General features: G+C 41.8%; 1 protein-coding gene and 1 long non-coding RNA gene across 2 annotated transcripts; both read left to right on the top strand.

Annotated features, from left to right (window-relative positions):
* Window positions 1-397: 397 nt before the first annotated feature.
* On the top strand, window positions 398-1284 carry LOC146483417 (uncharacterized). Its single transcript, XR_014863743.1, has 2 exons — window positions 398-693; window positions 786-1284. It is a non-coding gene; the product is annotated as an uncharacterized LOC146483417 (long non-coding RNA).
* Window positions 1285-3733: 2449 nt separating this feature from the next.
* LOC146483416 (uncharacterized) lies at window positions 3734-4685 on the top strand. Its single transcript, XM_085105523.1, has one exon. The coding sequence runs from the start codon at window positions 3795-3797 to the stop codon at window positions 4551-4553; it is 759 nt and encodes a 252-aa protein (XP_084961649.1). The 5' UTR covers window positions 3734-3794; the 3' UTR covers window positions 4554-4685.
* The last annotated feature ends 14576 nt before the right edge of the window (window positions 4686-19261 follow it).

Here is a 19261-nt window from a genome sequence, read left to right as displayed (position 1 = left end):
CGGCGCTACGCGCCTCGTTTGCTATCTATCATCTCATATCCAACGCGCGCTCGTGGAATAATTGTTAATTAGCCAAACTCTCGCATATAAACAAAAACAAAGGTGTGGCTGCCTAGGGCTCTTTAACCCTTTAAGTTTCCATATTAACATAGATATCCTCCTCACTGTCCATCGTATATTTCCTATAGTAACAGTTAGGACAATATGTGTAAAATGCATTTTAAATTCGCAGAATAACAGCAGGCAAGAACTAACCTTCAAATGACAACACATGGTTTTAAGTTTGAAATACATATTTCGGATGACCTCTTCAGTTTCTAATGCACCACCACCACGTCTTTTCAAGTAAAAAATTAAGAAGGCTTTGAACATTGGGTGGGAAAAACCCTCGTTAAAGAGTCTCTTTCAACCACAGGCCTTTGCGCGCGTGTGTTATTGTTTACGCCAGGGCTTCCTCGGCGCGGCAGCCATGTTTGGAAGCCCTCGAAGTTCTTCTTGTCAAAGGATCAGTTGAGTACACTTTCAATGATGGTGGACCTAAGTCGTGAAGTAGAAATGGATTAGGATTCGGAAGAAGAAGAGATGGTGGGAAATTATTATGGCTCTCCGGTTGCAATTGCAACTCGAAGATTACAAGCTGCTTCGACTTATTCAGCGACAAGTCAGCCAATTTCGGTCCCACTAAACCGCGTAGTGAGTAGAGAACTAGATAAATTTATTTACGACATCTTGAACGAAAATATCCCTAAATATGTAAGCTTGTTTATTTTGCAATTGCCTCTTAGACTCGCAGCTGTTCAACAATGTGTTCAAAGAAATCTGAGAAATACCGCGGCTGTCCGTGTCGAGATGAAGGTTTGCGATGCCACTTTACTTGCAAGCGTGGAGACAAGAAACCTCCGCAAATTCGCTATTGGTGTTTCGCTGAAAACCAAGATCAATCGTCTTCTGGTTCCAGAGGTTGAAAGTCCTCTCTCGCAACAGAATAGTCTTGTTTTTATCATTCTTTGGCGGCCTACCACTTTTTGGCGGAGATCGCGACAGTTGGCCCGACAACAACAAAATCGGGGTTTTTTTGGCACAAGCTTAATTCAATAAAAAAAACCAAATATATATAGAAATTCTATGATGTAATGATGTCTTAACACACCGGACCGTAAATCGTTCTCATAGCGCAAAAGATCCTCATAAAAAGCCAGGACTCTGAGAACTGAAATTTCGATATAAGCTAAAATGGCCGCCACACGACTCAACGCCCGAAAAGTGCACTGGTTGACAGAGACTCTTTAAGGTTACCGTGAACCTTCAGGGGTGGCTTCAGTTAAACGGATATAGCGCCTCTCAGTTACATCACAGATACCCAAAACCCTATATCAAATTAAAGCTTATAGAACTGGATATTCAAATATTTCATTGCTTTTCTAAGAAAATAAATTCCCAGGTTTTCCGTAAAGTGGGAAGTTTGTTTTTTTTTCTCCAGGTCAGGATCCCAAAAGCTTAAAAAACGTGTCGGAGTTTTCCCTAATTTGATTTCGTTCAAAAGTTACAAAACATTTTCAAAACTGCGAGAAAACCATGCGGAATGAACGCACGGAAATGGCTTTCAAGGAAAGAATTTTTAGAATTATCGAATTCTCCGACACGTTTTTGTTGGTTATATATTTTTCTAGCATCTGGCCAAATTTTAATGAAATCGGCCAAATCGTTGTTGAGTTGTAACTCTTGAAAGTGTCCCCTGCAAGCGGAAATTAAAATTTGAGAAAACAGAGCTTGAAAAAAATTTCTCGCTACACAAACAAGTACCGCCCCCTAACGCCTTTATGGAAAATTAGCCAATCATTTTGCAAGCTACTTTTTCTTCCGGTCACCTCCTGTGAAAATTTTTCGCAGTTTTGCACGTGCTCGCGTTCCAGAGTAATCAACTCCTTCACCATTTTGTTGGATATCTGAGGTGTTTGTTGTACGCGCACGTCGATTTTGTAATCTGCAATGATTATGGGAAAAACAAAATGGGGACTGAAGCCGACCTCATCAAGCAAAGCTGTTGGGCCGAAGCAGAAGCGGCTGAGGAGGGTAAAATTATCAGCGCTACGGAATTATCGGGGAACCACCGTAACCGCATGTATTGTTTCAGTCAAAACGAAAATTCTTGCTGCTCTTCAGTCGAAAAGTCGGCGAATAAATCTATTCGAGCGAAATATTGTTGAAAATAGCAAAGTTTCGAAATTGCTTATCGAAAGTTGAAAATTCTTTCTTGAATGAACGTCCCAAATTGTTAATGCTGCAAATAGGAAACAAGTATCCGTTTGACGCTTGAAAGAAAACGTTTAAACGGAACCGTTTAAAAGAGTTGACTCCGTTTAACGCTTTGGAAATCACCATAATACAATAAGTCTTTGTGAAAACGCTACAAGCAAAAGCGGCGGCTTTCCCTTTACTAGTTATCTTATAGCGACGGGCGACGTGAGAAAAGATCAAGACATAAGACATGATTCTTAGCGTTAATTTTCAATTGCTTTTCTGCTTTGTTTCCGCTTGCAGAGACTTGTAAGTTTTACGCACCCGAACACAAGTGATCTGATAACGTTCAGCCGCAAATAAAAAAAGGAAGCTCATGAAGCGCGATTCACGGACTAGTGTGTGTGCGGACACGTGACCCTTGATTTACCGTCCGCCATGTTGGAGGACCACTTTGATGGGTTTTCCCTGTGTTTACCATTCAGAGTGCGGGCATCGCAAGTGTTTTCAAGATATACCTCGCATTTTCCTTTCCTTCCTTGTGAATGAAAATCGGAAAGGTAGCTAATTTACAGTGCCCTTTTGTCATTTAAGGTATATTTCAACCACAAAGCCCCTTTATATCGATTTTTTGAGCCCTATTTTTTTCAATTTCTAAAACCGATTATTCCGCTCACTTTGTTTTATCGGCCCGATTACTTTTAAATTTGAAAACATGATCCCTGGTTGTTAGTGCAACAGTTTCTTATAAATTGGGATCATTTTCATTTTTCGACATGACTACGAGTGAAGAAATCATGACAAAAAATTGTAAAATCTACCAGTCTCACGGCGTATCTCTGCGCGATTTGTCTCGGTTCATTGATTGCACGCTACAATTTGTCTGCCTGAATTTTTTTATTCGAATTTAAATGGTTTCTATGAGAAAAATTGCCTTGATCCACGCACGTTTCAGTGCAAGCAGCCTTCGAACGATCAAACTAGAGTGTGAATTGGTCTTGTTGATATAATGCCGTCGTTTTGTTTAATTGTTGGTTGTGGGAACAAAAGCGACAAGTGTCCGAATGTAGCGTTTTGCCGTGTTCCGAAAGTTTTAACAAACCAAGGAGAACAAACGGAAAGATTGTCATCAGAAAGACGTACTCTTTGGTTAGCGGCAATCAGCAGGGATGACTTGACAGAAAAGATTTTAGAAAACGACAGAGTTTATGGGAAACATTTTATCAGTGGCAGAGCAGCCCAACTTTGGGATGGATTCAATCCCGATTGAATCCCAACTGTGCACCTTGGTCACGAGAAAAAATCAATCGACGAAACAGCAAAATCACAAGCTAATCTGGAGCGTAGTGCCAGAATCAAGGAGCGCAGAAAACGTAAAGCAGGGGGCGCCAGGACAAGTTTATGATGAAGAGTATTTTTGTAATGATGATGACAAGGTCAAATTTTACACTGGATTGCCTTCATAAGAGATTTTGATAAAAACATTTTTCTTTATTGCTCCTCACGCAACTAGGCAATTCTCCCGTGCTCGCTTAAGCAAGTTTCAAGAATTTATTATGGTCCTTATGAAATTACGGCTAAACGTACCTCACCAGGATCTCGCCTATCGGTTTGGTGTATCTCGATTTGTTGTTTCAAGAGTCTTCAATTCATGGATCGAGGTAATGGATATTCGCTTGTCTCCTTTGATAGTGTGGCCTGGGCGCAAAGACCTTCAGAAAACCATGCCGAAATGTTTCATAGATGCATTTGGTCTAAAAACAACTGTGATTATCGACTGTTCTGAGATTTTCATTGACAGGCCTACCAATTTGCTGGCAAGGGCACAAACATTTTCTAATTATAAGCACCACAACACCGTTAAGGTGCTCATTGGCATTACCCCCCAAGGATCAATTTCATTTGTCAGTAAAGCATGGGGTGGTAGGGCATCAGATAAGTTTGTAACTGAAAACTCTGGTTTCCTTACAAACTTGTTGCCTGGAGACTTAGTTCTTGCAGACAGAGGGTTCACTGTCCATGAAAGCGTATGGTACTACCAGGCAAGCTTAAATGTCCCTGCTTTTACCAAAGGGAAAAGTCAGTTAGATCCAATCGATGTGGAGAAGACAAGAAAAATTGCAAACGTACGAATACACGTGGAAAGGGTGATTGGAGTTTTGAGACAAAAATACACTATTTTGCAAAGTACATTACCTACAGATTACCTCACATGCAGGAAAAAAGAAGAGAAGGAAACCCCTTTAATTGATAGAATCATCAGGGTATGTTCTGCATTAGTGAATCTGTGCCCTCCAATCATACCATTTGACTAAAACTCACTCTTTGTAAGTGAACTAAACATGGCTTTGCATTTCAATTTGGTACACTTATTGAAAAAATAATTGATAATGCTCATAATTCTAGGGTCATAACATTAATGCAATGCTATAATGTCCTGATTGACATTGTCCCTTATTGTTAAGGATATCGAACAAAGGAACAGTTTTTTGATTAGATCAATTATCAATTACTTTGTGTGCCTAGTTACGATCGTAGTTACAATGTTTATCTGTTTTCCTATTGGTTTGTAATCGAATCTTTTAGCGTCACCACGCGCATATAAAAGCTAAGTTAGCGTCCCTTTAGGCCAGAGTTTCGCAAGATTTCGCCTTGAATAGCAGCACCTTCGTTCTTTCGTACTAAACCTTTGGCACAAGCGGGACCGATATGTAAGTGATTTTGTTAGTTTTATTTCAATGTGTTTAAGTTTACTTTTCACCTTCTTCACCGCGTTAGCGCACATATGTACTGTGTTGTACAATAGCACAACTAATTATCTTGAAATCAAAGAGTAATTTGAAAGAATAAGACGCTTAGACAGCTACGCCCACAATTTTAGTCTTTGGGCTGTTAATCAGCCGCAAATGTTCATTGTGTAGCCGACCTTTAAATCTCGAGTAGTTTTAATTTAGCCTTTTATGTTTTGTTTATGTTAATTTACGTGTAATTGTTGTTATTTTAATCGCGTTATCGACATAGGCACGTAAAGCGTTTCTTTTATGCCTTACGCACGAATTCAAGTTGATTCATACTTTCGTTATTGCATTATTGTAATTTCAGTTTACGATCGTGATCGTGATCGTGATCGTCTTCGTCTCTCAATAAACACCGTTAACCGTCATCTTGGTTTTCGTGGTTTTGCGTCAACGACCTGTAAAATAGTCCCAACACCAGCGACACTTTGCAAACACGCCTTAGCGACACCCCTCGAAGTCTCGTCTTTCGTCGCAAACGTTACAGTAAAATATCGTCGCTTCATTCCGCCAAATGGTTTTGTATTCTAGTTAAACTTCGTCTCGATCCTTTGGTACTTTGCTTCTTGGCAAACGAACGATGAGTGTTTTTAAGGCTGGTTTCCATATGATCGCAGATCGCAGTAAAGTCTGCGATCGTCTGCGATCCTGCGATCGTGATCGCAGACGATCGCAGAAGATAGAACCATGTTCTATCTAAAGGCTGGTTTCCATATGATCGCGGATCGCAGATCGCAGATCGCAATAAGGTCTGCGATCGTCTGCGATCATACACGGAAACTACTTCTGCGATCGTCTGCGATCCTGCGATCGTGATCGCAGACGATCGCAGAAGATAGAACCATATTCTATCTCCTGCGATCGTCTGCGATCAATTGCGATTGTTTGCGATCTGCGATCTGCGATCTGCGATCCGCGATCATATGGAAACCAGCCTTTAGATAGAACATGGTTCTATCTTCTGCGATCGTCTGCTATCACGATCGCAGGATCGCAGACGATCGCAGACCTTATTGCGATCTCTGATCATATGGAAACCAGCCTTTAGCGAACCGGTCCTCGGACGTATTAGAACGCCATCAGAGATAGACTTCGAGGCGACGCCTCAAATACCAAAGCCACCCAGGAGTGTGGCGGGCGTAGAACTTTCACGATTCGAATTCCCCAAAACAACTGGACGAAGAAGGGTAATGACCGAAAAGGGTTTGGCTTATCAGCTGGAAACAAAACTTTCTAATCGGAACTCTGCCTTCAAAAAATTAAAACAACAGATGGATAAGATTAACGTGCTGCGTGATTTACCCGAGACAACAATAGAACAATTAGAAGAAGAGAGATTTAAATTGGATAACTTGAAAGACAAATTCAATACCGCATTCACGGAGCACAATGATCTAATTCAGTCAGAAAAAGAAAAGGAAGATTCATATCGACGGTTCGATATTCGCGATCGGGAATTTATTGAGTGCAGAGTTAGACTTTGTGAACGTATGCAATCACTTGAAAGAAACCTCAGTCGGGCACAGTCAGTGAGATCTGTCAAGTCTGGTCACAGCGTGAAATCAAAGGCGTCTGGAAAGTCTAAATTTAGTACGTCCTCTACAAAACATCTTTCCTTTCCGCTACTCGACGCCGATTCCAAGGCTGCCAAGTTACAGGCCGAAATGGAATTTCTCGACAAAGAAAGAGAATTGAGGCGGCTGCAACTTGAGAAAGAGATAGCTATCGCAAGCGCCGAAAAAGTAGCGATAAGGCGAATCCTAGATGAAGAAAGATTAGCGGGCGATAAAGAGGAGTCAAGTGTCAAAGATTTTAATCCCGCGGTTAAACAGGAATTAAAACCATACGTAAGTAACGAGAACATTAAACAAGAAGGAAGCTTTAAGGCTAACCCGTACGCTCCTCCGTTCGTTCCTGGAAGTTATCTAACGCCAACCTTTGAGCCTCGGAAAGGAGATCCTGTGTTCACGCCCCAATTTCAAGAGAATGGCGTTAATACCACTCTTCAAGAAATCGTGAGCCTACAAGCGAAGCAGGCCGAATTGAGCTCATTAATTATCAATCAGCAGAAGATTAGCAGCCTCCCGGTTAAAGAGCCGCCGGTTTTCTCCGGAGATTACTTTGAATATCCAGCCTTCGTGACCGCCTTCGATTCCATCATTTGCAGTAATGTACCATCGAACAAGGACAGGCTGTATTTCCTTGACAAGTACACCAGAGGCAAGGCTAACAATGTAGTGAAAGGTTTCTTGGCTATGAGCTCTGACAGTGCCTACGATAAAGCTCGCAAGATGTTAGACCTTCGTTTCGGGAATCCCATCCACGTAGCGGAGGCGTACAAGTCTAGTCTAAGAAACTGGCCAAAGATAAATGATGGTGATAGCAGTGGCCTCCAGGACTTCTCTGATTTTCTCATACGATGCGAAGAAGCAATGAAAACGATGCAGTCAATGGGGGACCTCGACTCAACAGAAACTCTCCGCCTTGTCAGCAGCAAACTTCCTTCTTACTCTGCTGTGAAAGCTCATGAAAGGCAAAGCAAGTTTAAGAAAATAATCACATTTAGCGCCTTTACGAACTTTGTCAGAGAAGAAGCAGAACTTGCAAATGACCCTATCTTCTCACCTGATGCCCTGAAAGCGGAACGCAAAAAGACTGGTACCCAGCCGAAGTGGGGATGGAAGAACAAGTCAAAGAAGAAGGACGATAGTGATTTGAGCGCCAATTCTCTCGCGACATCAGGCACTCCACACCCCAGCGATCTTGCTTCGTCGACAAGACCATTTGCAGATCAAACAGATCAGGCCTGCCCCCTTTGCAACGGTCAGCACGCCCTCGTCAAGTGCAGCAAATTTCTCAAGAGTTCAGTAGATGAACGCAGTGAATTTATTCGCAGTAAAGCTCTTTGTTTTGGCTGTTTCAAGTCAGGTCACATGTCTTCGGGATGTCGTAATAGATCCATTTGTAAAAATTGCGGAAGACGTCACCACACCTTATTGCATGGCGTAAAACCAAGATCCACTGAGAGTCGTCTACAGCCTGACCGTAAGTCACAAGAAACTCAGCGCCCACCTAACAAGAATGAACCACTCAGCGAGAAACCTCCAGTTGCAAGATCCGCGAGCTCAAACCTGATCAGTGTAACGCACAGCTCAGCTACAGAGTCTGCCAGCGTAATCACTAATTGTCGGATCATCCAAGTTTTTCTGTTCCACAAGGATAACCCAGCCAAATCAATCAAGGTCTACGCCCTCCTAGACGATGCAAGTGACACAACCTTCGTGACCACCCAAGTACAGCGTGAACTCGGTATCAAGGGTGTTGAAACTAGTTTAGATTTAAGCACAATGCTTGGTCGTCAGAGGATAGCAGTTGAAAGAATTGATGGCTTGATTGTTCAGCGACTTGACAAACGCACCGAAGTTGACCTACCCAAGACGTATTCAAGGCAGACCATTCCTTCCCGTCGAGACCAAATTCCAAGACCAGAAAACGTAAACAACTGGCCGCACCTTAAAGGGATCCAAGGCAAAATTCCTCCGTACGATGAAGACGTAGATATTGGCCTGCTAATTGGTTGCAACTGCCCCAAAGCGATCACACCAACAGAAGTCATTCGCGGTAAAGGAGAAGAACCTTACGCTGTTCGAACCTTGCTAGGTTGGAGTATCGTGGGACCAGTTGCCACATCAAACACCGCTCGAGACGGCCACGCCCTAGATTCCACCTGTCATCTTACCTTAACAAGAGAGGTTATTTCTGGAGCAAGTGACAGCGCTAACCAGTTGAGTTTCATTCTCCACGGAAAAACGAAGGAGGTCATAAACCCATCAGCAATTAATCAGATGTTCGAGCTCGATTTCTTGGAACACAAAAACAAATCGAAGCATGGCGTATCCAAGGAAGACAGAAAGTTTATTCAGATAGCAGAAAAGGGAATTCAACATCGCGATGATGGCCATTATGAGCTCCCACTACCCTTGAAGAACGAAACCATTGAGCTTCCAAACAACAAGACGGTAGCGCTTCACAGACTTAACCAGCTAAAAAGAAGGTCCGTGGGTAGAAACGGCCAGAAATACTACACGGACTACTCGGAATTTATGAAAAATTTGATAAAGAATGGATACGCTGAGAGGGTACCAGAGATGTCTGAATCGGAACATACATCCCATGGTCAAGTTCAAGAGAAAGCGAACGTTTGGTACATTCCACACCACGGAGTCTATCATCCTAAGAAACCCAATAAGATTCGTGTAGTTTTCGACTGTGCTGCCGAGTACGAAAGTGAATCACTAAACAAGCACCTACTTCAAGGCCCCGACTTGACAAGCAATTTGACTGGAGTGCTTTGCAGATTTCGACAAGAGCAAATCGCTTTTATGTGTGACATAGAAGCCATGTTTCACCAAGTAAAAGTAAGCGAAGAATACAGAGACTTGTTGCGCTTTCTCTGGTGGGAAGATGGCGACCTCACCAAAGAACCGAAAGAGTACAGAATGACCGTACACTTGTTTGGAGCCACCTCGTCCCCAGGCTGCGCAAATTTCGCTTTGAAGTCTACGGCCAATGATTTTGAAGAAGAATTTGGAGCTAACGCCGCAGATTTCGTTCGTAAGGACTTCTACGTTGACGACGGTTTGAAGTCCGTTCCCTTGGTAGACGACGCAGTGAAGCTTATTGTAAGCGTAAAGCAGATGTGCAGCAAAGGAGGTTTCCGGCTTCACAAGTTTGTGTCTAACAGTAAAGAAGTCATCAGAAGAATCCCAGAGCAAGACAGAGCAGACGGTGTGAAGGAGTTAGATTTAGACCTTGACTCACTTCCCTTAGAGCGCGCACTCGGCGTCCATTGGTGTGTTGAGTCTGACTGCTTCCAGTTCGCTATCGTACTACAAGACAAGCCATGCACTAGACGGGGTATACTCTCCACTGTGAGCTCGATTTTCGATCCGCTCGGATTCGTTGCTCCGCTCTTGTTGGATGGAAAGTCAATTCTTCAAGATTTGTGTCGCCATGACGTAGGCTGGGATGATCCGATACCGGAAGACATCAAAGCCAAGTGGGAAAAGTGGAGATCAGATTTGTTAGAAGTTCAACGCATTTCAATTCCCAGATGCTATAAGCCCGATGGCTTTGGTCGTGTTGTGAGCGCACAACTTCATCACTTCTCGGACGCGAGCGTCAAAGGTTATGGTCAGTGTAGTTACCTGCGCCTTGTAGACGAAATCCAGAGAGTTCATTGTTCCTTTGTTATGGGAAAGTCCAGAGTGGCACCGTTGAAGCCTGTAACTATACCACGCCTGGAGCTTACCGCCGCCGTGTGCTCAGTGAGAATCAGCCAGCAGTTGCGACGGGAGCTAGAGTACACCATTGATAAAGAATACTTCTGGACAGACAGTAGAGTGTTACTTGGATATATAGCCAACGAGAGTAGGCGTTTTCACGTGTTCGTAGCCAACAGAGTTCAAGAAATTCAAGAAAACACTTCAATTGAACAGTGGAAGTACGTCGAATCAAAACAAAACCCAGCAGATGAAGCGTCTCGAGGCCTGAGAACACAAGAGCTGCTAAATTCCCGCTGGATTACTGGACCAGCGTTTCTTTGCGAGAATGAAAACAAGTGGCTACCCAGAGAAGACCACAAACTCCAAGAAAACGACCCAGAAGTTAAGAAGTCTGTCGCCATGGCAACCACGACAACCACGCCAATAGTGCAAGCACGTTCAGAGACGTTGAGCCTCGCTGAAAGAATAGGATATTTCTCTGACTGGCATCGAGCCAAGCGAGCAGTTGCCCTATGTCAACGCTACGTCAGAGTTCTGAGAGATCGAGCGCTCAACAAGACGTGCATTCATGAAGAAGTGCAAATGCTGGACGTCAGTGATTTGAAGAACGCCGAGAGCGCAATTATTCGTGATGCACAGATTAAATCCTTTAAAGAGGAAATAGAAGTTTTACAGAAGATGAAGCAGGAAAACACCGACCCTGACAGTAGAGTTTTCGCCCAACAGAGAAAGACCAGCATGAAAACAAACAGCTCGCTCTACAAGCTTGACCCGTTCTTGGATGAAAACGGAATTTTGCGAGTCGGTGGACGTCTCAGACGTGCAAGCTTGACAGAAGAAGTGAAGTTTCCCATCATCCTGCCTCGAAACAGCCACGTCACCAAGCTGATTGTCAAGCATTTTCATGAACGTACACAACATTTAGGCAAAGGGATGACCTTAAATGAAGTACGATCAAATGGCTTCTGGGTGGTCAGCGGTTCATCGGTAGTCGCCAGCATGATTTCATCCTGCGTCAAGTGCCAGAGACTCCGCGGAGCAGTGCAAGAACAAAAGATGTCAGACTTACCCAAAGATCGCCTCGAGTCCACTCCACCCTTCACGTATTGCGCCGTTGATTTTTTTGGACCCTTCGTCATCAAAGAAAGAAGAAAGGAGCTAAAACGTTATGGCGTGCTCTTCACCTGCATGGCTTCAAGAGCTATTCACATCGAGATTGCCAACTCCCTCGAGACTGACTCATTTATAAATGCCCTGACAAGATTTATAAGTCGTCGAGGACCTATCCGCCAGTTAAGGAGCGATCAGGGAACGAACTTCGTTGGAGCTCGCACAGAACTCACCCAAGCATTAGCAGAGATGAACCAAGACAAAATCAAGGAAAAGCTGCTCGAAGAACAGTGTGACTGGTTCACCTTCAAATTGAACGTCCCAGCAGCGAGCCACATGGGAGGCGTTTGGGAGCGACAAATCAGAACAGTTCGTAACGTCCTCGCATCACTATTACAGGACAATGGACAACAACTAGACGACGAGTCTCTTAGAACCTTGATGTGCGAAGCAGAAGCTATTGTCAACAGCCGCCCCTTGACAGTGACCCAGCTTACTGATCCAGATTCAGCCAGTCCACTCACTCCCAACCACCTCTTGACAATGAAGTCAAAGGTCGTTCTTGCTCCTCCGGGTGCCTTCCAGCCAGCCGACATGTATTGCAGAAAGCGTTAGAGGCGAGTCCAGCATTTGGCGAACGAGTTCTGGACTCGATGGAGAAAAGAATTCCTCCTCAGTTTACAGCAGCGCCAAAAGTGGTCACGCCCTCGGAGAAACTTGATTGTTGGTGATGTAGTCATAGTGAAAGATGAAAGTCTTCCTCGGAGCGCCTGGCAGCAAGCAAGAGTATCGGTGGTCAACCCTAGTTCCGATGGCCAAGTACGCAAGGTTCAAGTAGCTCTTGCGGATAGCTGCTTGGACAACAAAGGCAAGAGGATCAGAACTGTGCGGTACCTGGAGAGACCAGTGCAGAAGTTGGTATTGCTGTTGCCAGCATCAAAGAAAGATTGAGATCCGGGGTAATTCCCAGCCGAGGACCCTTCCAAGAAATGAACTGAACTATGAAAAAGAACTTATACAACATTAATTGATTGATTGATTAATTAATAGAATAGTTAATAGATTGACTAAGAAATTGACAGATGTATTGATTAGTGAAATATGAATATTTCAGGGGAGCCATGTTAAGGATATCGAACAAAGGAACAGTTTTTTGATTAGATCAATTATCAATTACTTTGTGTGCCTAGTTACGATCGTAGTTACAATGTTTATCTGTTTTCCTATTGGTTTGTAATCGAATCTTTTAGCGTCACCACGCGCATATAAAAGCTAAGTTAGCGTCCCTTTAGGCCAGAGTTTCGCAAGATTTCGCCTTGAATAGCAGCACCTTCGTTCTTTCGTACTAAACCTTTGGCACAAGCGGGACTGATATGTAAGTGATTTTGTTAGTTTTATTTCAATGTGTTTAAGTTTACTTTTCACCTTCTTCACCGCGTTAGCGCACATATGTACTGTGTTGTACAATAGTACAACTAATTATCTTGAAATCAAAGAGTAATTTGAAAGAATAAGACGCTTAGACAGCTACGCCCACAATTTTAGTCTTTGGGCTGTTAATCAGCCGCAAATGTTCATTGTGTAGCCGACCTTTAAATCTCGAGTAGTTTTAATTTAGCCTTTTATGTTTTGTTTATGTTAATTTACGTGTAATTGTTGTTATTTTAATCGCGTTATCGACATAGGCACGTAAAGCGTTTCTTTTATGCCTTACGCACGAATTCAAGTTGATTCATACTTTCGTTATTGCATTATTGTAATTTCAGTTTACGATCGTGATCGTGATCGTGATCGTCTTCGTCTCTCAATAAACACCGTTAACCGTCATCTTGGTTTTCGTGGTTTTGCGTCAACGACCTGTAAAATAGTCCCAACACCAGCGACACTTTGCAAACACGCCTTAGCGACACCCCTCGAAGTCTCGTCTTTCGTCGCAAACGTTACACTTATTTTATCAGATATCAGAAATATTGCTGTAAGGTATTTTAAACATCTTCTAATTTCAACAAACTTAGATTCATGTTGAAAATTTTAAAACTCTCAAGATCACTGTAAACATTGCCACGTTTGACATAAGAGTCAAACTCTTTCGCATCAATGCAGTAGGAACACTTAACCTCACCCAACCCAAGGCCACAACAGTCATAGGAACAAATGAAATCGGGAGTGGCATGCAAGAATGGGTAATCTTTGTTTATGAATGTACCACACTTGACTGCTTTAAAGTTGTTATGTTTTCCCTTCATCTGCTTTTCATATTCAGCGATTGCCACTGTTGCCAACCCTTCATGTTTGCAACCATGCCTTGTAGCTGCAGAAGGGAAGTTAAACACGTCGGGATAACAAATTGTTTTGATAAGAGATTGTGATGGCTGTGCAGGATCAGTGTGACATGCTGCATGCCATTGAGATGCACCAATTCGTCTAGCCCTGTGATGATAGAAAGCACTGCTTTTTGCTTGGTTTATGGTTTCTTTCTCAATCATTTCTATTCGCTCATTTGTGAGGCTTATTTCAACTTTGTAGCACTGTTCTAGTAGCTCAGTATAATTAAGGTTTATGTATTTCTCATCAAATAAATCTCGGATAGATGGTATCCCTCTCGTTTTGAAATAAATTCATCTGCATATGTTCCTACTAAACTTAGACAAACAGGTTTGACTTTGCATTCATTGAGAGAACTGTACAACTGTTCAAGTTCATCCTTAGTTGGTTGCTGCACTGACCCCTGTACTGTAGGTGATTCTTTTGTCCCTGTAGAGGATTGATCACTGTTATCATTCTTGCCGCACAAACTAAGATCGTTTAAAGACTTCTCCAGGCTGCTTTCAGTTTTCTTGCTGAGGAAAAGTTGATGTCATTAACTCTGGCGTAATCAGCCTTTTCAACATAACTTGGCAAAATCCAGCCACACTTAACCTGCGTACACGCTAACCTTCCGTTTTGTCTGGTGACAACTTCAAGATAGAATAGTACACTTGCTATATGTGAGCAACACTCACCCAGGCCAGCCATACACCCTGCACAATGTGCTGACATCACAGTACCTTATTCGTTTGTTATAATCCACAATTGTACTAGTGGTTCATTCAGTCTCTGCGAATGTCTTACTTTGGCCAACACCACAAACCTCTTGTTAATCATACATCCAAGGACACTGGAAATGAAGCCACTAACCATCTGGTTGTAAGCTTGAAGGCTTCTGTAAGTTTTAAATTGTGCGTTGGAATAAATCTAGTATCGAGCACAAGATACGAAAGTAAGTTTTAAATCCATGGATTCAACTGGTGGAAGGCATTTCTCGCTCAACGTTTTAGCTGGGATGAGAAGCGGATCTATACCAATCTCAGAAATTTTATCGAGATACCTATATTTTACCTTGCCTTCAAGATTTTCGCTATAATTTGAGAGCATCAGAGGCTCAATCCCTGTTGTTTCAGTCGCCATTTTGATTACGTAAGTCCTCCAACATGGCCGCCAGTAATTTTGTGACGTCATCCGCACACACACTATTGAAACATTAACAAGCGTGTCTCCAAATATTCGCTTCGCTGGAAGATTTTAAGACCTTTACCTACTTTAAAGTGTAGCTTAAAGCTTTTGTCTTCTTTTATGTCAGTGTCGTACTTGAACAAACGCAAGTTCTTCCACTAAATACAAGATATTCGAAGTGCGAGAACGTGAGGGATTCAAGACTATAGAAAGACCGTTCGCGCAAATATCGCAACGGGTGATTACACCGGCAGCAATATGCTGTCAATCAAAGTAAAATTTAACTTCCGGTGGAAATCGCTTAAGTCCCAATTTCTCGGCATAAAATTCTTTTTTTGTTTGTAAGAACTTACTGGGAAGTTTATTTTTATCTAAAAAAAAAAAAAAATTTTTCTCTGAAGGTACACGGTAACTTTAAGGTTACCCTATACCTTCAGAGGGGTCTTCAGAGTTGTCTCGCGTCCAAGCGATGTAGTACGTCCGGTTTAAACTGTAGATACCTGAACCTTTATATCAAATTAAAGCTTATAGAGCTGGTTATTAAAATAAATCATGAATTTTGAAATAAAATGAATTGCCGAATTTTTAGCGCTGTTTTCTTCGAATCAATTTTTTCACTTGGAGGAGCCACTTTAAAGAGCTAAGACTCAAACGGAATTTGTTCGTTTGCTTTCAAGTGTGGACAGTAGCTAGTTTAGCATACAAACAACAGAAAGATGTCTGCAAATTTTTTCTTTCGGAACATTTTTTCTCCGAGAGCGATTTTTGTACAATCACTCCACATTTTTTTCATTTTATTTCAAAAATGCTCCATAACTTTTCATTGGGATTGAATATGGCAAAACGCAGACACGTTCTTTTAGCGCTTTGGGTCCGGAAACTGAGCCAGCAAATTAAATTAGCGAAAAACAAATTCGCTTTGACTTGTAGCTTTAAAAAGGTCATTCGGACGCTGGCATTTAGAGGTCGTAAAAAATTCGACAATTCATTTCATTTCAAAATTCTTGGCATAGTTTGATAGGCAGCTCTATAAGCTTTAATTTGATATAAGGTTTTAGGTATCTACAGTTTAAACTGGATGCGCTACACGAGAAACCTCTGAAGGTATAGGGTAACTTCAAACAAACAAGTCAATCATGTCAATCTATCACTTTCATTTTTATTTCATTAATTCATATCCATGCTGTTAATCAGTAATTATTATTCTATACACGTTGTATTTATATTACACCGACTAGCGGTTCTATTTGCAATCGAACGTGAAGATGGAAACATGTATTTCAAACTTAAAACCGTGTGTTGTTATCCGAGGGGGGGGAGTACTCCCCTATATGGGCTATACGGGGACGTGCCGCTGGATAGGGTATGGTTTTTGGCGTCTCTGCCCTGAACAGGGTACATAATTTCAAACGAGTCTGCCCTGGATCCGTCCTAGACAGGGTATGGTTGCAAGACTGTCGTCTTGTATTTGGCAATCCGAAATCAGAGACGTTAGTCTGTATTTATTTTAGTGAACAATGCTTCACGTCAATTGAGTTTCCACTTAAGGTTCACCGCTGTTAATGCGAAATTTTGGGATCTTTCGCCATCACTTCTAGGAAGTGTATTATTTTATCTGTTCTGATTGGTATTCGCGTTTCAATGTGTGGAACATCACGTCCGGTAAGTGACAGTGGGCCTTTAAATGTTATTACTATTGCCAATAAACACTTGTGTAACACAAGAGATAGATGTTGTCCTTTGTCCTAAATAGGGTCTTAAAATAGAGGGGTCTGTCCTACACAGGGTAGGTATTTAAGGTTATTTTCGTCCTAAACCCCGGGGTTGTTATTTGAAAACGCATTTTATATTTGGTGATCAGTTTGTTTGTTCTCATGATCTGTATGTTTCATCCACTAGTGATATTGTTCTAAGAAATTTGATGCTGATCAATGTAAATCTTACAAGGTTAGAACCTCGTACCACCGCAGTTTTCCTGGAAAATAATATGACAAAAAAAAGATAATCACAAATAGAAAGAGATAAATCTTACTTCATCTTCAGATAATAATAGTTTGGTTTTTTCGTGTATGTGCCTCTTGTGTCGCAGGCCTTTGTCTTTATGTTTAAAATGATAATAACCTTTAAGTGATCCAACCTAAAATATGAACACAGCTATAGTCATTTGCTGTTTTCAACGCTTGTTAAATATACAATACTAAAAACTGGCCAAGACGGCGCCTTTCCCCTTCTCGAGATTTCAGAGCCATTTACACAGAAAAAGAGGGATGAATCGGAGCTGTGTAGAATCGGATGTGAGTAGAATCATTTCTGACTTAAATATCTCAGCAGATTCTACGTAATGGACTTCTTTTAATGGCCAGGTGAGAGTGTACCTTCTTCTAAGAAGACAAGTTACCGGATTAATGCTTTACTACAAACTGTGTGGGCCGGCGCGAAGCACCCATGTAATGCGATAGAAATGGAATGAAAATTAGTTTTATTGAGTGCCGTGAGGATTACTGTCCTAGTAGTTCCCAGGGCTTGCTAGCCCTGTTAATGGATGTGGATTGCTGAAGTCAAAGAAAAATCTTAGACCTCGGCGGGATTTGAATCTACGACCTCTGGAGTAGATAGATCACTAGCGTTCTAACCAACTGAAAAACGAGGTCAGCTTGAAGCTGGTCGTGGGAATTAAGGTATTTAATTCGCGGCAATGGGGATATTCAAGTACTGTAGAACCAAATGCATTTTCTTTAGGAAAAAGTATGAGGGGTTTGAGGGTGGTGGGAGGATGACGTTAACGTTTAAATGATGCGCAGTACGAGATTTAAAAGACAGTCATGGAGGCAAGTTTTGTCTGTTCCGTTCTGATATGAGACCAAAGGTGTTTTTCGTAGTACCGCATTCGTGCTCGTTAAAGAGCAACTGCGCGTTCACAGGAACCCTTTAACAGAGGGGATAGAAACAAACGGCAACCTAAGGATGGTGCCTACTAATACAGTATTTTGAGCGCTTTAGTTATAGCTATGCGGAAAAAGCAGATCCATTATGTTATTACATGTAAATTATAAGTTGCCTCAAAAAATTAACTTATACGAAGCAATCTTGAAGTGTGACAATTTAGATGAAAGCTTATGCATCTTCCCCTTCTTTCTTGTTGTAATTTAATTATGCTCTGGTAAAGAGTCAACAGGAAAATGGAATGATCTTCCATGCGGTCACTAGGTAAGGTGCTATGAACGCTGTGCATTGCATTGAGGTTCTGTTTATTATACTGTACATGATTTCAGTATGAGAATGAATGTTACTGTGCTGTACATACATACATACATACATACATACATACATACATACATACATACATACATACATACATACATACATATCCTTTATTTAAACACGATGGGGTTTAAAGCTCAGAGCTTGTGGGGTCGTGTGAAAATAACTGATTACAGTATAAAACTATATTAAAATGGTGATAACATTACATACAGAACACAAAACAATTGACTACGGCAATTAAGGCATAAAATGTAAAATATTCAGTAGCATATTCAGTAGCAGTTGTCGTTGTAAAAAAAATGAAGGTGGAACAATTTCAGCTTTTTGGCTTATTCATTTGTATTATATTAAAACAAAGGCTATAAATCTGAGACAGAATCTGTCGAGAACAATGTAATGCATTTTTCCGGAAGACTGGAAACTCGCGAATATAGTACCGATTTTCAAGAAAGGAAAAAGAGACCTCGTGGAGAATTATCGCCCGATCTCTCTTCTCCTCGTCATCTCCAAAGTTCGCGAACGCTGTGTTCTGGCGGGTTTACGAAATTATACATCCCACTTCATCACACAACATGGTTTTTTAACTGGTAGAGCTTGTGTGACTCAGCTCACCAGTGTCTTGCATTACATTGGCGGTCAACTCGACGCTAGTAAACAAATAGACATTATATATCTTGACATGAGTAAAGCATTCGACAAAGTGGATCACATCAAGCTACTTGGGAGGTTGCACCAATACGGTATTACTGGCAAACTTCACGACTGGTTTCGTTCATATTTACAAAGAGGCAAGCAACAGGTTACAGTCCTTGGAGCTACTTCCCGAGAATTGCCGGTTACATCCGGGGTACCGCAAGGGTCCCTATTAGGACCGATGTTGTTTCTGCTGTTTGTGGATGATCTTCCAAACGCTGTTAAAACATCGAGAGTTGCCTGTTACGCCGATGATACCAAGATTTTCAAGAGCATCGATTCCATCACAGACTGTAATGCCTTGCAATCTGACCTTAACGATCTTGTCAGTTGGTCTGATTCATCCGTGCTCATATTTAATCAGTCCAAGTGTAAATACCAGTG

Source organism: Pavona decussata, unplaced genomic scaffold (assembly GCF_977016875.1).
Source record: "Pavona decussata unplaced genomic scaffold, jaPavDecu1.1 SCAFFOLD_38, whole genome shotgun sequence".
Classification (NCBI taxonomy): domain Eukaryota; kingdom Metazoa; phylum Cnidaria; class Anthozoa; order Scleractinia; family Agariciidae; genus Pavona; species Pavona decussata.
The sequence above is the reverse complement of the archived record's forward strand: the minus strand, read 5'-3'. Positions and strand labels throughout refer to the sequence as shown.